We start from the raw sequence: 19,890 nt of genomic DNA on the forward strand, positions 1-19,890 counted from the left end.
CAAGCTTCTTTACTATGCTGAATAAATTTCCTATTTTTTTTTTTAGTATAATTTTTTTTGGAACCATTATTTGAGTACTGATTTACTTGATTGTGCTAACATAAAAATATATAAAACTTAATTATTTTCAAATTTAAAAAAAAAATAAAACCTTTTACAAAGTGTGCCTGGTTTTGTAGAATGACCCATGTATCAGTTTTCAATTAACAAGTAACTGTTGAACATCATCACTAATATGCAGACTGCATCAAACTTGAGAGAGTTTGAACAGTCTTCGAACATACTGCAGCAGTACTGGTCACAAACCGTCTTTATGAACACGTGATATTGTTGTAAAAGACAGTAACTTCCAATGGTCAGAGTTTAGCTGCACATTTCTCTTCTAAATATGTCGATCTAGAGTGAGTAGGGCAAACAAATTCATGCTTTTTACCATATACCTTCTCAGTCTGTGCATTTCTTGACATATCCTTGTATCTATATGGAGCTGTGTAAGTTGATTGACCCTAATATTTGTATAGGAAAGTTTAGTATTTCCTGGTACATATTATTTTTTACCAACAAAATTTCTATCCAGATATTTTCTCTGTGCAGATATTGATTCGTACAGAGGATGGTCTACGACTGGTGCCAGAACTCTATGCAGTGCCTGGTGACAAAGTGTCTGGAGAGTATCAAGAACCAGGAAGTCAGAAACGCATCGCTGTTGGTCGTTGTCCTTTTATGTGGGCACAGTCTTTATACATTCTGGGCAAGCTTCTGCAAGAGGTACCATTACTACAGTTTCTTCTTTTGTTTCTTTGACCATTAGATTAAAACTACACTTCAAAAATCTGCCTAATAGATTATCTTGTGCTGTAAATTATTGTTATGAATATATTAAATGGGGAAAGAAACAGGCTGCAAATTAAATATGATGTAATTGATTTCTTTCCATGAGTTTGTATCACTTTTTAACCTAGTTTATGAGATCAGTATTGTCAGGCTGTAACGACAATTGAATGCTAATCCAAAGGCGAAGTTTCCAATGAAGTACAACACTTAGTATTGAAAGCACATTTATTACAAACGCCACCATACAGACAGAACAGAAATGACCGTCTGGATAGAGAGTGCCACTATTTATACAAACTTAAAACATTCCAGATTCTGGAAATATTATAAACATAAGAAATTTCCAGAATCTTCCAGAATTAATAAGTACTAAATAGCAAATAATTTCTGGTGATCAGGTATGAACTGACAACCCACAACATGTCAGCCAACAATGCTAACCTTTACACCACATTTACATGTAGCACAGCTTGCAACGATATGACTTCATACAAATGGTTCTTGTTAAAGCAAAAATAGAAGAGGTACTTTAAATGAAAGTTTAAGGAACAATTGATAAATCTGTATGTCTGCAAGAGTTCATCTGTTAATAATTTTGTGCGACAGACATACAGACAGACTGGCTGGCCAATACTTATCTTCAACAGCCAAAATTCTTAGCACTGTTGATAGACACATACCGAAATAGAAACAAACCATCCTAGCTTTTGGAACTACCAGTTCCTTCCTCAGTGAGGACTGAGGTGTAGGTTGGGGAGGGCAGGTTACTCAGATGCCAGTATGAGATGTATCCAGCTTCTGTGAGGATGTATGGGACAAAGATCAAGCGGGAAATGTCAAAGATAATCTCATTGTCTTTTTAAGTTTCCCCTCATGAAATGACTATTCCATGAGATTTCAGGATTTGAGTTAAATGATGTCCACTTCTTGCCATGATATTATTTCTGACAGCCAGGTAGCCATCTTAAGGCTTATTATAAAAGGACAAATTTTAACAATAATCTTCACAATTAAGGGTCATTTAGCAAGTGCATGAGATAAATTAAGTAAGAAATATTAATTCAGGTAATAGTTAATTATGTCTGTTTCAGGATTCTGTACTTAGTCCACAGCTTTGACAATGTTCTCATGACTCATATTTTAGAGTTTAGATGATGAGATACATTGCAAACCATAATTATCTCTCTGAGGTTTTTAATTACTGTATTTCTTCATTTGAAGATGTGATAACAGTATCGCAAACTGGTCATGTATAATCTTGGAATAATGGATTGTCAGCAGCTAGTGCAGTGTCTGGAATTTTTTTTGGAAGATTGTAACAAATTTTTAAAGAAATTTTTTAACTTCTGAAGAGTATTTTATTATGTTGCTGATGTTAATGGTGAATCTTTTTATTGATTTCTTGTCTCATTTGCATTGCACAGGGTTTCCTGGCAGTTGGAGAGCTTGATCCGTTAAATCGCAGATTGTGCTCTGAAAAGAAACCTGATGTTGTTGTGCAGGTTGTTATATTAGCTGAAAGTGATGACATCAGGGAAAAATTAGCACAGCATGATATTACTGTCCAAACAATAGCTGAAGTTGCTCCCATAGAAGTTCAACCTGCACGTGTTCTGAGTCACTTATATACATATCTTGGTGAGTGCAGATAAATTAGTTACTACTTCAAAACTGAACAAAAAGTCAGCAGCAAGCATGCATTGTCAAACATAAAACATTTTCTATAGCATCTCACGTTGGTGCATCATACTCTCACAAGGCATATTTGTAAACTAAAGGCAGCCATCTTTACCTACCAAAGATAAGCACTATACTGTAATGTAGCACAGCCCCAAATGATAATACTGTCTATCATAAATTTTGTATTTCAAGGCCTAGAAAATTATAAAAACCTATACAACACCTTTGTTTCATTGTGTGCATCCATTTCGAATACCAACATAAAATTTTATATCTAATGCCTCTAATGAGAATAAGTTGCTGGCTGCTCCTCAAGGAGAACATCACTAAAGTGAATCCATAAATGCCCCTTGAACACTTAAGTCTTCACATTTAACACACTGGTGCACTCCTGTGTTAAAGTACAAAAAATCTCAACTTCCTCTATATTTAATAGCAACCATCTTTTGTCCTCAAAGTGCTGTACTCTCATGTTGTCTATGATGTTATCCAGTTAGTGCTGCTCATTCTTGAGTGCTTTGCCACCTCTTGTGAGCCATTCTGTTTATTAGTATGCACTTTAAACTGTAATTTAAAATTTCTACCCTTTTTGCAATCCCAACACTTTCTTTCATAAACACACATGCTGCAGCAGCACAGTTACGTCCGTCCATTACCTGCACCTACCTGTGAACACATTGCAGCAGATCGCTGGTAGGAAAGCCAAGCAGAAACCTACTGTACTGCAACTCGCACCATGCTGCATACAACTTAACTATTCTAAGAATCAGGAAAAGGTCTTAATTTTGAATGAAAGGTGGAAATACTGGCAAAACTTCAGTATATTCTGAACCAAATACTAACAAAGAGATAGAGGGGCTGGCCAGTACTTACCCCAGCTCAGTACAGCCGATAGATACACAAAAAACAGAACCGAAAATTTACGTTCCTAGCTTTCGGAACAAATGTTCCTTCATCAGGGAGGAGAGAGGGGAAAGAAAGGGAAGAAAGGAAAGTGGATTCAGTTACTCACAACCCAGGTTATGAAGTAACAGGGAAAGGAAAACAGGGAGGGTAGCAAGGATGGAGGCATGGTTGTCAGAGGGAAGCCAAAGATATTCTACTGTAAGTACTGTGCCAGCTTCAAACCAATGAGGGTGCATACAGAAGTAAAGAGGTATATAGTATAAAGATAAACTCAACTATGTAGGATGTAAGGATGCGTGAATGGCTAAAGAGGAAAGGGAAAGAGGAGAAGACTGAAGAGTAAATGGGAGTGAGGTTGTTTAACATAGGTTCAGTCCCGTGCCATTAAGGAGCTGAAAACAGACTTCTCTAGTGTCATCCTCCCGGTGGATAAAGGCTCCACAACTGTGGTACTTGACCGTGTGGAGTATGTGGCAGAAGGACTGCGTCAACTCTCCGACACCTCAACCTACAAAGCTGTTACCCAGGATCCCATTCCCTCCATCCAGACTGAGCTGCAGAAAATCCTAAAAATCCAAGGTCCCTCACAAGGCCTCACAACCGCTTCCATAGACTTACTCACTCCACGTGAGCCACGTACCCCTACCTTCTACCTATTACCCAAAATCCACAAAGAGAACCATCCTGGCCATCCCATTGTGGCAGGCTTCAAAGCCCCAACAGAACGCATCTCAGCTCTGGTAGACCAACACTTCCAAGCTATCACCCGCAGACTCCCATCCTACATCAAAGACACAAACCACTTCCTAGAACACCTCAAATCCATTCCCACTCCTCTCCCATCTGAAACCTTTCTTGTCACCTTAGATGCTACACCCCTTTACACAAACATCCCACATACCCATGATCTCTCTGCCCTGCCCTTGAGCACTACCTCTCCCAACGCCCACCTGAAGATCTTCCAAAAACCTCGTTCCTTATCACACTTACCAACTTCATCCTCACCCATAATTACTTCACTTTTGAAGGCCAGACCTACAAACAAATCAGGGGAACGGCCATGGGAACCAGGATGGCTCCGTCCTATGCCAACCTCTTCATGGGCCGCATGGAGGAGGCTTTCCTGAAGACCCAACAGCTGCTTCCCCTGAGCTGGTATAGGTTTATAGATGACATCTTTGTGGTCTGGACTCATGGTGAAGAAACACTCCTTAATTTCCTCCATAACCTCAACTCCTTTTCGAATCTGAATTTCACCTGGTCCTTCTCCAAAACCCAAGCCACCTTCCTGGATGTTGACCTTCATCTTGTTGAAGCTCACATCCACACCTCTGTCCATATCAAACCCACAAACAAACAACAGTACCTTCACTTTGATAGCTGCCATCCATTCCACATCAAACGCTCCCTTCCCTACAGCCTAGGTATTCGTGGCAAACGTATCTGCTCCAGTGATGAATCCCTCAACAGTTACACCAATAACCTGACCAGTGCTTTCCTCTCCCGCAACTATCCTGCAGACCTTGTCCACAAACAGATCTCCCGAGCAATACATTCCTCCCCGTTCAACAACAATGTTCCTACCCCCAGACCACACAGAAGCATCCCCCTTGTCACCCAGTATTATCCTGGCCTCGAATACATCAACAAATTACTCCGCCAGGGATATGACTTTCTCAAGTCAACCCCTGAAATGAGATCATCCCTTGACAAAATTCTCCCCACACCACCCAGAGTTGCCTTTCGTTGCCCCCCTAACCTCCGTAACATCCTTGTTAAATCCTACAATATTCCCAGACTACCTTCTCTACCCAGCGGTTCCTACCCCTGTAACCGACCCCGCTGCAAAACCTGCCCCATGCATCCCCCCACAACCACCTACTCCAGCCCCGCTACTGGTAAAACATACACAATTCAAGGCAGGGCCACGTGTGAAACTACACATGTCATTTATCAGCCGACATGCCTGCACTGCACAGCCTTTTACATTGGTATGACAACAACTAAACTGGCTGAGCGCATGATCGGACACAGACGAACTGTCCGCCTAGGAGATGTCCAATACCCAGAAGCGGAACATGCCCTCCAGCGTAATTCTAGGGACCTAGGAACCTGCTACACCATATGTGCCATTTGGCTTCTCCCACCCAACACCAGTCCCTCTGAACTGCGGAGATGGGAACTTGCACTCCAACACATCCTTTCATCCCGCCATCCCCCTGGACTGAACCTACGTTAAACATTCTCACTCCCATTTACTCTTCAGTCTTCTCCTCTTTCCCTTTTCTCTTTAGCCATTCACGCATCTTTTCATTCTACATAGTTGAGTTTATCTTTATACTATATACCTCTTTACTTCTGTATGCACCCTCTTTGGTTTGAAGCTGGCACAGTACTTACAGTAGAATATCTTTGGCTTCCCTCTGACAACCATGCCTCCATCCTTGCTACCCTCCCTGTTTTCCTTTCCCTGTTGCTTCATAACCTGGGTTGTGAGTAACTGAATCCACTTTCCCTTCTTCCCTTTCTTTCCCCTCTCTCCTCCCTGATGAAGGAACATTTGTTCCGAAAGCTAGGAACGTAAATTTTCGGTTCTGTTTTTTGTGTATCTATCGGCTGTACTGAGGTGAGGTAAGTACTGGCTAGCCCCTCTATCTCTTTGTTAGTATTTGTTTCACACATTTACATGTATATTCTGAACCTTGAGGTGTGCACATTCACTGCCAAGCCCGTGCTAATCTTAACATAGTCATGTACAAACCCTTTCATTCAGGTTAGCAAGTTTATGATAATGTATTTCCCGAAATCTAAACAGCTTTGAAGCACGGATTGTTCTTAAATGAAAATGCTCGCCATACGATTAAGTTTAACAGTGTCTAATGCACTCAGGCTTTTAGTTAACGGTCTACGCAGTATTCCAAGCTTTTCTCACACACAAAATTACTTAAAAAATCCATACTTTCTAAAAAAAAACACACTGGAGTAAATATGCCTTTACTTTAAAACACTTTTGAAACATGTAGCACAACTAAAACCTGCAAATTATAACTTCCTATGGAGCTCATCCTACACACGACCGTACCATTGAAAGGCTGAGCTCAGACTCCCTTAGACTGCTGTAAGCATTCTATATCTCCAAGAGAAAAGACGTGTGAAGAATAATCCACTCTAATTGGTCAGTTTTCTTTAAGGCCAATAGAAAAACAATAATCTCCCGCCTTAGCCCGCAGTTTTCATGACTAACCAATCAACAGATAACAGACTTTCGAACTGAACTTTTTCCTGAAATAAATATTTAACATTCTGATATTTTGTTTTACTTTACGTTTTTAACTATTTTCATTTGAACTGGAATTAGCTTTCCTTTTACCATCAACTTACTTAACATATTATGATACAAAATTTCCTGTCATCTGCATTCACACTGTTTTAAAACTTTCTCACACTAGTTCATACAGCGGTCGTTAGTAGAACAAGGATCTACATATTTACTTTAGACCACATTCATGCATCATTCACACTACTAAAAGCACATAAAAACTGTACAAACATAAATAAACAAAAAAACCTTCAAGAAGTAAAGATAACAGTTCACAAAAACTTTCTCTTGATCTGTTTCTTGAATATGTCTGTGCACTACTGGACTCTGGTGGTCAAAATTCTTAACTACATTATAGTTATTTCTGTTTAGTCCAGTCCGCTACTGTTCTCTAGTAGATGAAAATTAGAACTACGTACTCGACTGACCCACTTCAGACCATCTGTCTCTGTGCACGCACGAGTCATTCTCCCAGTACACAGGCTCAACACCTTCCACATCCAGTTCTCCCCTGTACCAATCTGATGCTGCAGCGTCTGCTCCAGTTTGTCATCGATCCTGAATGCAATTTTAATCCCTTAGTTGTTAAATAATCTCAGTAGTTTATATGAGATAATTCCCCAACATGGCGTGATTGTTTCTGTGAATTTTTATGTATCCAGTTTAGCAATGTGTTCTTTGAGAAGCAGGCACAAACTTATTCTGATTAGCAGCATTAGGTCTAATATTTTATTTTGGTATTCAGTATGGATGAACACATCACAACATAGGTGCAGTATTGATTTATTTATTTTGCTAGGATTTGACATACAGCATTAAACAATTTTATGATTGTTTGGGGGATGCAGCAGCTACCATTAGTTTACACTAAACCTTGTGAGAGTATGATACACCAACATGAGTTGTTCTAGGAAAAGTTTCTTGTGTTTGACAATGCACATTTGCTGACACCTTTTGATTTTTGATGGTGCCTAATAGCGTAGAAGCAATATAAATATTTACATGGTCATCGGTATGTGTAGATTACAATGTTTTAATTTGTTTCCTTGTTTTATAGTACTTGATAATGGGATGACTTAGCCTCAAAACATGTTGTGATAAATATTTCACAACTGGTGCATAAGTAATGCTTCATGAAACAGTTGTGTGATGGCTTCACCACAGGAAACTGTTCAGCAATCTAGAATCAGCAGATGAATTTGCAGATATATACACTCCTCAAAAGTTTACAGATCAGTGTACAAAAGTTGGGACAGCAGTGAATGTAGTAGATGCAGACTAAATTACACTCATGACATGTTGAATTAGAGATACCTACCTTGTAGTATATTGCATCCTCTTCTGCCTTGATGTGGGAACACACTGTGGTGTAAGGTAATGAAAGTGATGGGAAGTCCTAGTGATCCATGATTGCTCAACTTCTGTCCAGAATTTCTGGTGTTTGATTGGAGCTGGATTAGGGCATCCATTTGTTCCATTTTTCATGGAACAGTCCTGTCTATTTCCAAGATGTTATGAAAGTTCTTTTGGGGATGCTCAAATTCCTGCATTTTTGTGATTCTGTTTGGCTAAAGTATTTTATGGTAGTAGATCTTTGATTAGTAATTTTTGCACATTGTACTGGTATGTACCAACATGTACCTGCACCCACCGTTCAGATAACCTTTCTTCATAGTTGTCAGATGGTTTTGTTTTTACTTTAATACTAACCTTCATGGGCAATGACACGTACCATAAAGAGGTCCATGGCTGGGGCATTGGCTCCTTTACCATGAAGCAAGATGTTCATTCTGGATGATGTTGTTGTTTGCGGGCATTTCTTATCTCATTTATTGGAAATGATTTTTTGCACTGTTGCCTCTGTATCTGTTGTTAAAATTTGCCATGTTCATTCCATGCATTACCTCAGAAATGAGATGTTCTCATATCTAGGGTACCTTTCATCTGGCCTCAATCTAATGTACTGTATATCTAACCCATACTATCCTTGGTTGTCATCTCACCAGCCAGTTCAAAGTCTGCAGTCATTGCACTCATGTAACACCTCAATAAATTTCACTTTCTCTCCAATACTACAGCTACTCAATTGCACATGACTGTAAATGTGTTTCACTTTAAAATGAAGGCACCTGTTTTGGATTATATCAGTAAACTACCCTAAGTTGTAGCAGAGAATGTGACAATTTTGACTTGTTCTATGAATTTTTATCATGTAAGTGCTTGTATTGAAAGCGATAACCTTTTTCAAAGTTACTTTTTGTTTTATTAATAAGCAAAAGTGATGTAAATCCTATGACAATGACAAATAATATGTGTACAAGTTTGCTACATCTACTCCACATCCACACTCTGCAAGCCACCTGACGGTGTGTGGCAGAGGGTACCTTGAATACCTCTATCGGTTCTCCCTTCTATTCCAGTCTCGTATTGTTCATGGAAAGAAAGATTGTCGGTATGCCCCTATGTGGGCTCTAATCTCTCTGATTTTATCCTCATGGTCTCTTCGCGAGATATACATAGGAGGGAGCAATATCCTGCTTGACTCCTCGGTGAAGGTATGTTCTTGAAGCTTCAACAAAAGCCCGTACCAAGCTACTGAGTGTCTCTCTTGCAGAGACCTCCACTGGAGTTTATCTATCATCTTCGTAACGCTTTCGCGATTACTAAATGATCCTGTAACGAAGCGTGCTGCTCTCTGTTGGATCTTCTCCATCCCTTCTATCAACCCTATCTGGTACAGATCCCACGCTGGTGAACAGTATTCAAGCAGTGGGCAAACAAGTGTACTGTAACCTACTTCCTTTGTTTTCAGACTGCATTTTCTTAGGATTCTTCCAATGAATCTCAGTCTGGCATCTGCTTTACCGACGATTAATTTTATATGGTCATACCATTTTAAATAATTCCTAATGCCTACTCCCAGATAATTTATGGAATTAACTGCTTCCAGTTGCTGACCTGCTATATTGTAGCTAAATGATAAAAGATCTTTCTTTCTATGTATTTGCAGCACATCACACCTGTCTACATTGAGATTCAGTTGCCATTCCCTGCACCATGTGTCAATTCATTGCAGATCCTCCTGCATTTCAGTACAATTTGCCATTGTTACAACTTACCAGTTAAGATTGGAGAGCGTACAAAGTGAAATGGACTACACTTTTCAACAATTGATGTCAAAGCAGACGGCATAGTTTGTATTTATACACTCTTAGTTTATGATGAGAGAGATGAAATAGAAACAATACACATAGTTACTTGTTACTGTTCCATTTGTCACCAGTGTCATTTTCTTCTTAGTATTTGTAAGGAATCTGCTGCTGTATTATGCTGACACTTTTCAAATGGCGTCACTAAACTACCTAAACATACTAGATAGTTAATTGCTTATGCCTATTAAAGAATTTCAATTTATTTTTTTAAATCTGCTCTGATCTTTGCACAGTACAATAAAATAATCTGTTACTTTAGTATGTGTATGCAGGAGTCCTCTAAAAAGAGACGCTGCATTATTACAACATGTTTTGTGCAAGGGGTAATTCTCCATGTATGATACAGCGAAATCTTTCCAGGTCGAAACAAGAAATTGGGACTTACAGGCCGTAAATCTCACGATGTTGGTATTTTGAGTACAAGCAAGTTGTACTCACTTCATGATCGTATCTTTGCATTCACACCACAGGTAACATTGCTATATTTACACAAAAATATTTTTTCTTGTTGTTTTAATCCCATCTGTAATACTAATATTAATTACATGGTGGAAATCACAAATAGTTTATGGTGCACTGCTGTTTGTTTTGCTTAATATATTACGTTGAAATGTAAATGGCTACAAAAGTCTTGAGCACAAATATGTTTTCTTTGACAATACCTGATATATACTGAAATTGTCTGTCTGTGTTGTAACATAATTTATAATTGTCCAGCAGCAAAGCTAAGGGAAGACAAATGTGTTGAAATGTAGCAGTTATAGCTGAAAGGATAGCAAATCATGTGAATTCGTGTGTCAATATAGAGCCAACATATTAAACGTGAAAATAAAGGTGTCTGCTAAATGTGGGCAAATGTGGAACTTATGGATTCTATCACAGCATTTGAACACAGGAGTTTAATATACAGTGCTATGAACTGGTACAAACACATGAAATCAGCAGTAGTTGTGCAATGGAAGACATATTTGTTGGAATAATTCTGGGAAAGTGTACTGCATGTGTAAATGAAACCACATACAAGATGCTAATGCAGCTTACTCTAGAGTACTGCCCAAGTGTTTGTAATCCCTATAGAGAACACTTGGTTCAAAAATCATAAAAGAAGGTTGTATACATGGAAGAATCCTGGAGATACTAAAAGGTATCAGATAGATTATATAATGGTAAGACAGAGATTTAGGAACCAGGTTTTAAATTGTAGGACATTTCCAGGGGCATATGTGGACTCTGACCACAATCTATTGGTTATGAACTGTAGATTAAAACTGAAGAAATTGCAAAAAGGTGGGAATTTAAGGAGATGGGATCTGGATAAACTGAAAGAACCAGAGGTTGTACAGTTTCAGGGAGAGCATAAGGGAACAATTGACAGGAATGGGGGAAAGAAATACAGTGGAAGACGAATGGGTAGCTCTGAGGGATGAAGTAGTGAAGGCAGCAGAGGATCAAGTAGGTAAAAAGACGAGGGCTAGTAGAACTCCTTGGGTAACAGAAGAAATATTGAATTTAATTGATGAAAGGAGAAAATATAAAAATGCAGTAAATGAAGCAGGCAAAAAGGAATACAAACGTCTCAAAAATGAGATCGACAGGAAGTGCAAAATGGCTAAGCAGGGATGGCTAGAGGACAAATGTAAGGATGTAGAGGCTTATCTCACTAGGGGTAAGATAGATACAGCCTACAGGAAAATTAAAGAGATCTTTGGAGAAAAGAGAGCCACTTGTATGAATATCAAGAGCTCAGATGGAAACCCAGTTCTAAGCAAAGAAGGGAAAGCAGAAAGGTGGAAGGACTATATAGAGGGTCTATACAAGGGCGAAGTACTTGAAGACAATATTATTGAAATGGAAGAGGATGTAGATGAAGATGAAATGGGAGATACGATACTGCGTGAAGAGTTTGACAGAGCACTGAAAGACCTGAGTCGAAACAAGGCCCCCGGAGTAGACAACATTCCATTAAAACTACTGACGGCCTTGGGAGAGCCAGTCCTGACAAAACTCTACCATCTGGTGAGCAAGATGTACCAGACAGGCGAAATACCCTCAGATTTCAAGAAAAATATAATAATTCCAATCCCAAAGAAAGCAGGTGTTGACATGTGAAAATTACCGTACTATCAGTTTAATAAGTCACAGCTGCAAAATACTGACGTGAATTATTTACAGACGAATGGAAAAACTGGTAGAAGCCGACCTCGGGGAAGATCAGTTTGGATTCCGTAGAAATGTTGGAACACGTGGGGCAATACTGACCTTACGACTTATTTTAGAAGGAAGATTAAGGAAAGGCATACCTACGTTTCTAGCATTTGTAGACTGAGAGAAAGCTTTTGACAATGTTGACTGGAATACTCTCTTTCAAATTCTAAAGGTGGCAGGCGTAAAATACAGGGAGCGAAAAGCTATTTACAATTTGTACAGAAAGCAGATGGCAGTTATAAGAGTCGAGGGACATGAAAAGGAAGCAGTGGTTGGGAAGGGAGTGAGACAGGGGTGTAGCCTATCCCCGATGTTATTCAATCTGTACATTGGGCAAGCAGTAAAGGAAACAAAAGAAACATTTGGAGTAGGTATTAAAATCCACGGAGAAGAAATAAAAACTTTGAGGTTCGCCAATGACATTGTAATTCTGTCAGAGACAGCAAAGGACTTGGAAGAGCAGTTGAACGGAATGGACAGTGTCTTGAAAGGAGGATATAAGATGAACATCAACAAAAGCAAAATGAGGATAATGGAATGTAGTCGAATTAAGTTGGGTGATGCTGAGGGAATTAGATTAGAAAATGAGACACTTAAAGTAGTAAAGGAGTTTTGCTATTTGGGGAGCAAAATAACTGATGGTGGTTGAAGTAAAGAGGATATAAAATGTAGACTGGCAATGGCAAGGAAAGCATTTCTGAAGAAGAGAAATTTGTTAACATCGAGTATAGATTTAAGTGTCAGGAAGTCGTTTCTGAAAGTATTTGTATGGAGTGTAGCCATGTAGGGAAGTGTAACATGGACGATAAATAGTTTGGACAAAAATATAATAGAAGCTTTCGAAATGTGGTGCTACAGAAGAACGTTGAAGATTACGTGGGTAGATCACGTAACTAATGAGGAGATATTGAATAGGATTGCGGGGAAGAGAAGTTTGTGGCACAACTTGACCAGAAGAAGGGACATTTTCTGAGGCATCAAGGGATCACCAATTTAGTATTGGAGGGCAGCGTGGAGGGTAAAAATCAAGAGGGAGACCAAGAGATGAATACACTAAACAGATTCGGAAGGATGTAGGTTGCAGTAGGTACTGGGAGATGAAGGAGCTTGCACAGGATAGATTAGCATGGAGAGCTGCATCAAACCAGTCTCAGGACTGAAGACCACAACAACAACAACAACAACAACATAGAGTAGGCATTACAGCAGACGTTAACAGAATCCACACACACTGCTAGGATCATTACAGGTTCTTATAGTGCACGCAGAAGTGTAACGGAGGTACTCAGGACACCTAAGTAAGAACAACTTAGTTCTCCCAATACACTGTTGGGTGAACTTACAGAACCGGTATGTGACACAGATTGTGAAACTATTCTTCTTCATCAGTCCTGTATCTCCCTTAAGTACTGTGAGACTAAGATGATAGAGTAGGCTTTGTATAGAGGCATGCAGGCAGTCCTCTTTTTTCCCCTGCGAGTACATTTTTGTTGACTGGAACATGATAGGGAGAAGCTCATACTGGTAGGAAGTACACTTTGCCAAACACTGTAGACTGACTTACAGAGCATTTATGTAGCTGTAAACGTATGGTTTAGCAGGAGAGGAAAGTATACCACAGCTAATTATAAAGTAAAAGGGGAGACAGTAATGCTCACTGCATCCATAGAATTTGATAAGCCATACATGCCTCTTTGGCTGTATGAAATTGTGAGCACAGATCTAGGCATACTTCAGTGATCTCGATAAGGCTCAGCAGAGAATGTTGAGTGTCATGAGAAGAGATGATCTTGACTTAACCATCCACATTACAAGGATGGTACAAACCTAAAAAAACTTCACTCTTAGAGTTTCCTGTTGTGCCAATGAGATGGACAGCTGTTGAGGCGGAGCAATCTGTAGCCTGTAGCAGCATCTTGACTGGGCAAGGTGAACCCTCCGTTGTCGATCCCTGCATCCGTATCTCAGTGGCTTGAGTAACATCTGTGGTGTGCCGGTGTGGCCAGTTTCTCATACGGCTGGTGCAGTACGTGGATCTGGAGTGAGGCATACTGCAAAAGGTAGTGGTAACTGTTGGTTTTCCATGGGGTGAGGATGGAGGGGTTATCGATACCACCACTTGATTCGACCTCGAGCCGGGCGGAGAGCAAGGTGTGCAACCTCCATCTCTTCTGCAGCCTCTGTGGTGGACACTGGAGACAACGTCATGACCACAACTGGGCTCTGGAGTGGCAGTCTGGGGATGTCCCCGACTGGTAGCTCAATCTGAAGCAAATTGTTGGTCTGCCCCAGGGTGAGGAAGCTGGCATAGAGGCTGGACTCGCCCCCAGTGGCTGTGCTGACCTGGAACATTTGATGGTGGAATTAGAGGAGGGAGGAGGATTTGGTGGAGTGGGGTTGAGGATGAGCTCTTCTTCCACAAAATGATATAAAAACAGGATGCGGTGGTGGGATTGGGGAGAAAAAGATTGGGGGGGGAGGGGGGGGTGTCAATGGGCATTGTGTAACCACAGCTGTTCCCGGCATCAACTGATGATCTGGTCTCTAGTACCAAGTGTAAAAAGCTATTGTCCATGATGCTGATGAATGATGGCTGGAAACCACTGATCTTGTTGGCCAAACACTTCGTCCCACACGGATGTGCCAGACCAACGCAACTTTGGAGAGTATGTCCGAATAAACCTCTCAGCCTCTCCATTTAAGTGGGCATGAAAAGGAGGTGAACAGATGTGCTTCATTCCATTTTTAATGTAAAATTTCTCAAAGACCTCCACTAATGTTTGCAGCACCGTCGATGGCGAAAATCTTCAGCAACACAATCACTATGTATTCTGCTGTTGTTGTATGGCAGTTAACAATATATGGGAACCTGGAAAAAGTATCAATTATGATGATCCGCATGGTATTCAGGAGCAGGCCTGCAAAATCAAGATTCATTCATTCGCAAGGTTTGGTCGATGCTGGCCAAGGCAAAAAAAACTTGTTGGGGGGCCACCTGCTGTTCTTCACATCTGTTACTTTGATGGACAAAGTTCTCTATTTCTTGATGGATGCCCATCTGATAAGCATGGCATTGAGTAAACAGCTTGGTCCTGGAAGTGTCCCAATGCCCTTTATACAGCAACTGTAGGATCTGTTGTCGTAAGGCTTGTGGAATCACTGCATGTGTTGCATTGTGGTTTTTGATTAAAAAGGATGACATCATTAACTAAAGCAAATAGTGTTGCAACCCATAGTAATGCCAAAGAGGAGAGACTGTTGCTGGCCAACTACTCTGGCCACCCACTGATGATGAAGGTGCAAACTTGTTTGAGAGCGGCATTTGCCTCTGTGGCGGTGGTGATGCACACTGATCCCATAATGGGAAAATTGTCCACAGCTTGTTGAGCCTTGTTGTCTAAGCAGAAACAAAGAATTTCTTCTTGATGGAACTTGTAATCTGGCACCAAGGGGAGGCAGGAAAGAATCCACATTTCCATCCTGGGATGTGCCTCTGAAATTGATTGCATAGATTTTTATTGAGGAACAATGCCCAGCACTGAAGCCAATGAGCAATATGGTCTCGGACGTGAGATGTTGGGTTGAAAAATGTAGTCAGTGACGTATGGTTCATTACCAGGTCCAACTTGGGGCCATAAAGAAAGACATGAAATTTCTTCAAAGTGAATATGATTTGAATACTCACTAAATATGGTGCTATACCTATACTATAGTATAGCTATACCTGTACTATAGTACATCTGATTCAGCCTGATGTTTCTAATGATTTAGCTTGAGAGACAGTGGACTATGATGTCCATCTGAGGCAACCATCCAGTCCCTCAACAAGACCCCTCAACCAAAAAGTTTTTCATCTGCTCTGAGTCTCTTAGTACTTTACAAGCTTTGTAGGAAATGTATGCAACAGAGAAAATGTCCCAGTTAATACAAGACAAACTACTTCTTTGTCAACAACAGGGGAAATAGATGTCATTCTGCTAGGTACTAGAACATGTAGAAATTAAGTGAAATGAACTATCATATGTAGCAGCCATGGAAACCTGGAGGGAACTCAGTATAACTCTGTATTCCATTTTGCTTCAGGCTGTCCTCTCACTGTTGAGTCAAAAAGCAAAGCATCTGCGAGAAGAAGAGAGGCAAGGCATAAGCGGCAATAAGACGTGGTCAGTGTAGCCAAGTATTTGGCTGTGGCGTACTTCATACGAGTCACTCTGATGGGATGAAATCACTCTGACCTGACTCCCAATAGGATTGTGTCCATTAACATATAATGTTTGGCTTCCTGGTCTGGCGAGAGGAGACAACCACTCCTTCCCCTCACTCTGCAGTGACTGTGATGTGCTACTCATCCTATGGCACATGTTAGATGATACTCAATGCCCCATCACAGTTAAACTGTCATCTCTTTTAACAATCTGAATAATTTGTTTTGCCTCGTCAGACAGTTTTGAACTCTTCATAATATGTGAAGCTAATGTGTATATAAACTTGTAATAATGTGATGGATGTTGGTTGTGCATCTATCTATCTATCTATCTATCTATCTATCATCATCATCATCATCATCATCATCATCATCCTCAGTTGTGTATTTGTGGTACAAGATCGCTTTCCATCTTTGTCTGTCCAGGTACACTTCTTCCTCTTGACTTGATGCCACTCTACTCCTCTTTTTTCCATATACTGTTTCAATTAAGTGATCAGTTTCCTGAACTGACCTGTAGGCATCTTAGGTTTCAAGGCTGTATGTAGTTACGGGTAAAAAATAAGTAAGGTAAAAAATTTTCTTGAGTTTTAATTCTGTTAATGATTTCTGTGAAAGAATTGGCTTTTTGAGTTATGACACTACCAACATACTGAAAGTGGTCCACATTTTCTAGCTTCTTTTCTTGATCAGTGTTCTCAAATTCTTGTTTGTTGAGTGCCATCACAACCATTTTTCTGTGGTTAATTTTTGGGCTAAAATTGGTAGTCCTGCATTTTATTTTTTGGTGTATTTCTTCTTCTGTGCTCGTCCTCATCATCACATCTTATGCAAAGGTAAATGCATTCAAAGTCATCATCAGTTTTTGTTTCAGAGACATCGTTATTTCATCCATATAGTGATGAGTCGAAGCTGTGACAATGCATTGCCCAGTTACACTCCTTTGCCTGTGGCAAACCAGTCATAGCAACCATCTCCTGTCTGCACGCAGCCTTGGCAGAAGGTCCACAATGTTTTTACTTTTTTGTGTCTATCTTGGCTATAATAACGCATTCGTTATGCCGTTCACACTATCACACGCACATTCCTATGTTCTTAGCCATTATTAAACCTGTTTCTGCATTACCCATATTCGATTGTGTGTTGATAATTTTATACAATTATGATATGAACTGCCTTCAAAAGCAGATATTTCAAGTCATCCACAGTGAAATTATATGAAAATATCAGAGGAACACCTTTTGTGATACAATGCATTTCTTTGCAGGATCTAGTTTCTCTGTAAGCTTGAGAGTTTTTTTTCACCCATTCTCTTCTGATAAATACTTGTGTAACCATCCTTATTTACTTGTTCCATGGTTTTCTTAAATCGCTCCAGGTGAATTGTGACAAGATGGCTTCACAAAGCCCTATGACTCTGTACTGTATCCATGTCCCGCTGTCTCTCATTTCAGTGACCATACTGAAATAAATGCAGCCTATAATGTAAGTGTGATTTGTAACTATGCATTACAAGATGAACATTGATGACAGTGCTCTGCACAATATGCATGTCATGCAAATTTTATTTGATTCGAGGATGATATATCCACTTCTGTAGCTATAGATGCACTTAAATTTGGACTGTGCCTAAAACTCGTTGGGTGGTGTAAAGTATTTTGAAATACAGCCCAGTGGAATAATGTCTTTCTTCAAATTTATCAAGACTGTGGTGTTCGCCTAGAAGAAAATATTGATTTATTCCCTTGCTTTGGAGGGCAATAGTGCTAAAAATAGATACTGTCACACTGAGCAGTCCTTTGATGCAGGTGGTACTAAAAACTATTGATCTGACCAAATTACTTTTTCAATCCTCTGTTGTCAGTCCAAATTAAAACTCTGCCATATATGAACTATTGACAGTTTGTCATGTATTCATTTGACATTACAAACTGTTGATGTAGGTACGTCTATAATGGCTGAAAGCTCGTACCCAGACTAATTTCACAATAAAAGAATGACAGCTTCACAGTACATCCTGTTGTGCTTCTTTTTCCTCTGTTATAATGAATGCAGACTATAGCCATTTGTACCTTCCTGTTGTTGATGTTTTTGTGTCCACAATAATCTTTTCCAATGGTGTCTCGATTATACAGTTTTGCTCACTTTAATGTAAGAACCTCATTTATTTTATTGATATTCATATTAATAAGTTATTTCCTTTTGTTAATTTTTGTCACTTTATCTTTAGTGCAGCATTTGCTATTCTTTTTGCTTTTAGCTAACTGATCTGACACAGTTCTACATAGCTTCTGATTATGAATTGATGATCGATATTTTCAAGAATGAATTTAACTTTCTGAAGTCAGCGTGGCAGAATATGCTTGGCCGTCCACTTGTTGTGATGATAATAAGAAGTGTTCACTTAGGTATTTGTTGCATTTATTGTTTGGTGTTCAACAGTTTCCTCTTAAATATACTGATGCACCGTACAGTGAATAATCCATTCTGATGTGGTCTTTTGACAGAGTGGAAAAATAATAAGCTGAGATGTATCTACTAATAAACAGAAACCAATCTAAATTACCTCTCTGGAATGTGCAGCAAGTTTTGTGCCCTGGATGTGTATGTATGTCAACTAAACAAATTAATGTTGGTGTTAGAGCATGTAAACCTCCCCACTCAGCGAGTAATAGGACAATTAATCACTAGTTGCTGTCCTTTCTGACTGACAGTACAACTGATCTGATACAGCATATATATGAAGATACACTGAATATACATGCTGGAGAAAACTGATGATTATGTTTTAACCAAAGTGAATTTAATTCTTAGCAATTTTTTTCTATGCCAAAGTAATTCACTGCACCTGCTTTATGCTGAAGTATTAATATGATTTGGATCCCAGAAGACCTGATCACAGTCATAAAAATAATAGTGTTTTACAGAGTTGCAGTTCTGTTTGAATGGAAGTTTAGAAGAATGTAAATCTGTGACTCTTGGTCTATTAATTGTGTTTGAAGAAGGGTTTCATGTGTACCTTTATAAAATGTTACATAGTTTGATTTTATTATTAAAATCTCATCTTGTAGCCAGAATTTTAGAAACAGAGAGAGTGAAATCAACAATAATATACTAGAGAAAATTAGCACAGAAGTATAGTAGAGTAAGTTAACACAACGTGGATGTATTAGAGATAACAATTTTCCATGGGAAGAAAAGAAATCAATGATTATGGAATCTTGTCATTGTAAAAAGATCATTTCTTACTATTTTTAGTAATATCTTTGGCCAAAGAGGTGTGATTACTTGTCAGTCAGCAAAATGGGAGCAACTTTAGCAGACTGACAAATACACAACGTTGCACATGGCTTTAGCATTATTATAGTTGTTTCTTTCAACACCTGACAAGAAGACACTTCTTTAGTCACAAATGTTTGTTATATTTCATTTTTATTTTTTTTTTGACATTGAGTGTGTATATATCTTTTTACCTCAGTTTGTTTGGTGTATTATTTTGGGCCTTTCCTTTAATACAGTCGTTAGGTCAG

General features: G+C 39.3%; 1 protein-coding gene across 2 annotated transcripts in view; it reads left to right on the forward strand.

Moving 5' to 3' along the window:
• LOC126475093 (probable phosphorylase b kinase regulatory subunit alpha) overlaps positions 1–19,890 on the forward strand; it is a 263,393-nt gene that overhangs the window by 110,539 nt on the left and 132,964 nt on the right. Inside the window, exons 8-11 of one of the 2 annotated variants that reach the window (XM_050102666.1) lie at positions 595–768; positions 2,259–2,472; positions 10,312–10,421; positions 18,621–18,768. In XM_050102666.1, coding sequence (XP_049958623.1) covers positions 595–768; positions 2,259–2,472; positions 10,312–10,421; positions 18,621–18,768 — 646 coding nt within the window. The remainder of the gene's footprint in view (positions 1–594; positions 769–2,258; positions 2,473–10,311; positions 10,422–18,620; positions 18,769–19,890) is intronic. The other variant, XM_050102667.1, reaches the window with a different exon arrangement.

This window comes from Schistocerca serialis, chromosome 4, assembly GCF_023864345.2.
Source record: "Schistocerca serialis cubense isolate TAMUIC-IGC-003099 chromosome 4, iqSchSeri2.2, whole genome shotgun sequence".
Classification (NCBI taxonomy): Eukaryota; Metazoa; Arthropoda; class Insecta; order Orthoptera; family Acrididae; genus Schistocerca; species Schistocerca serialis.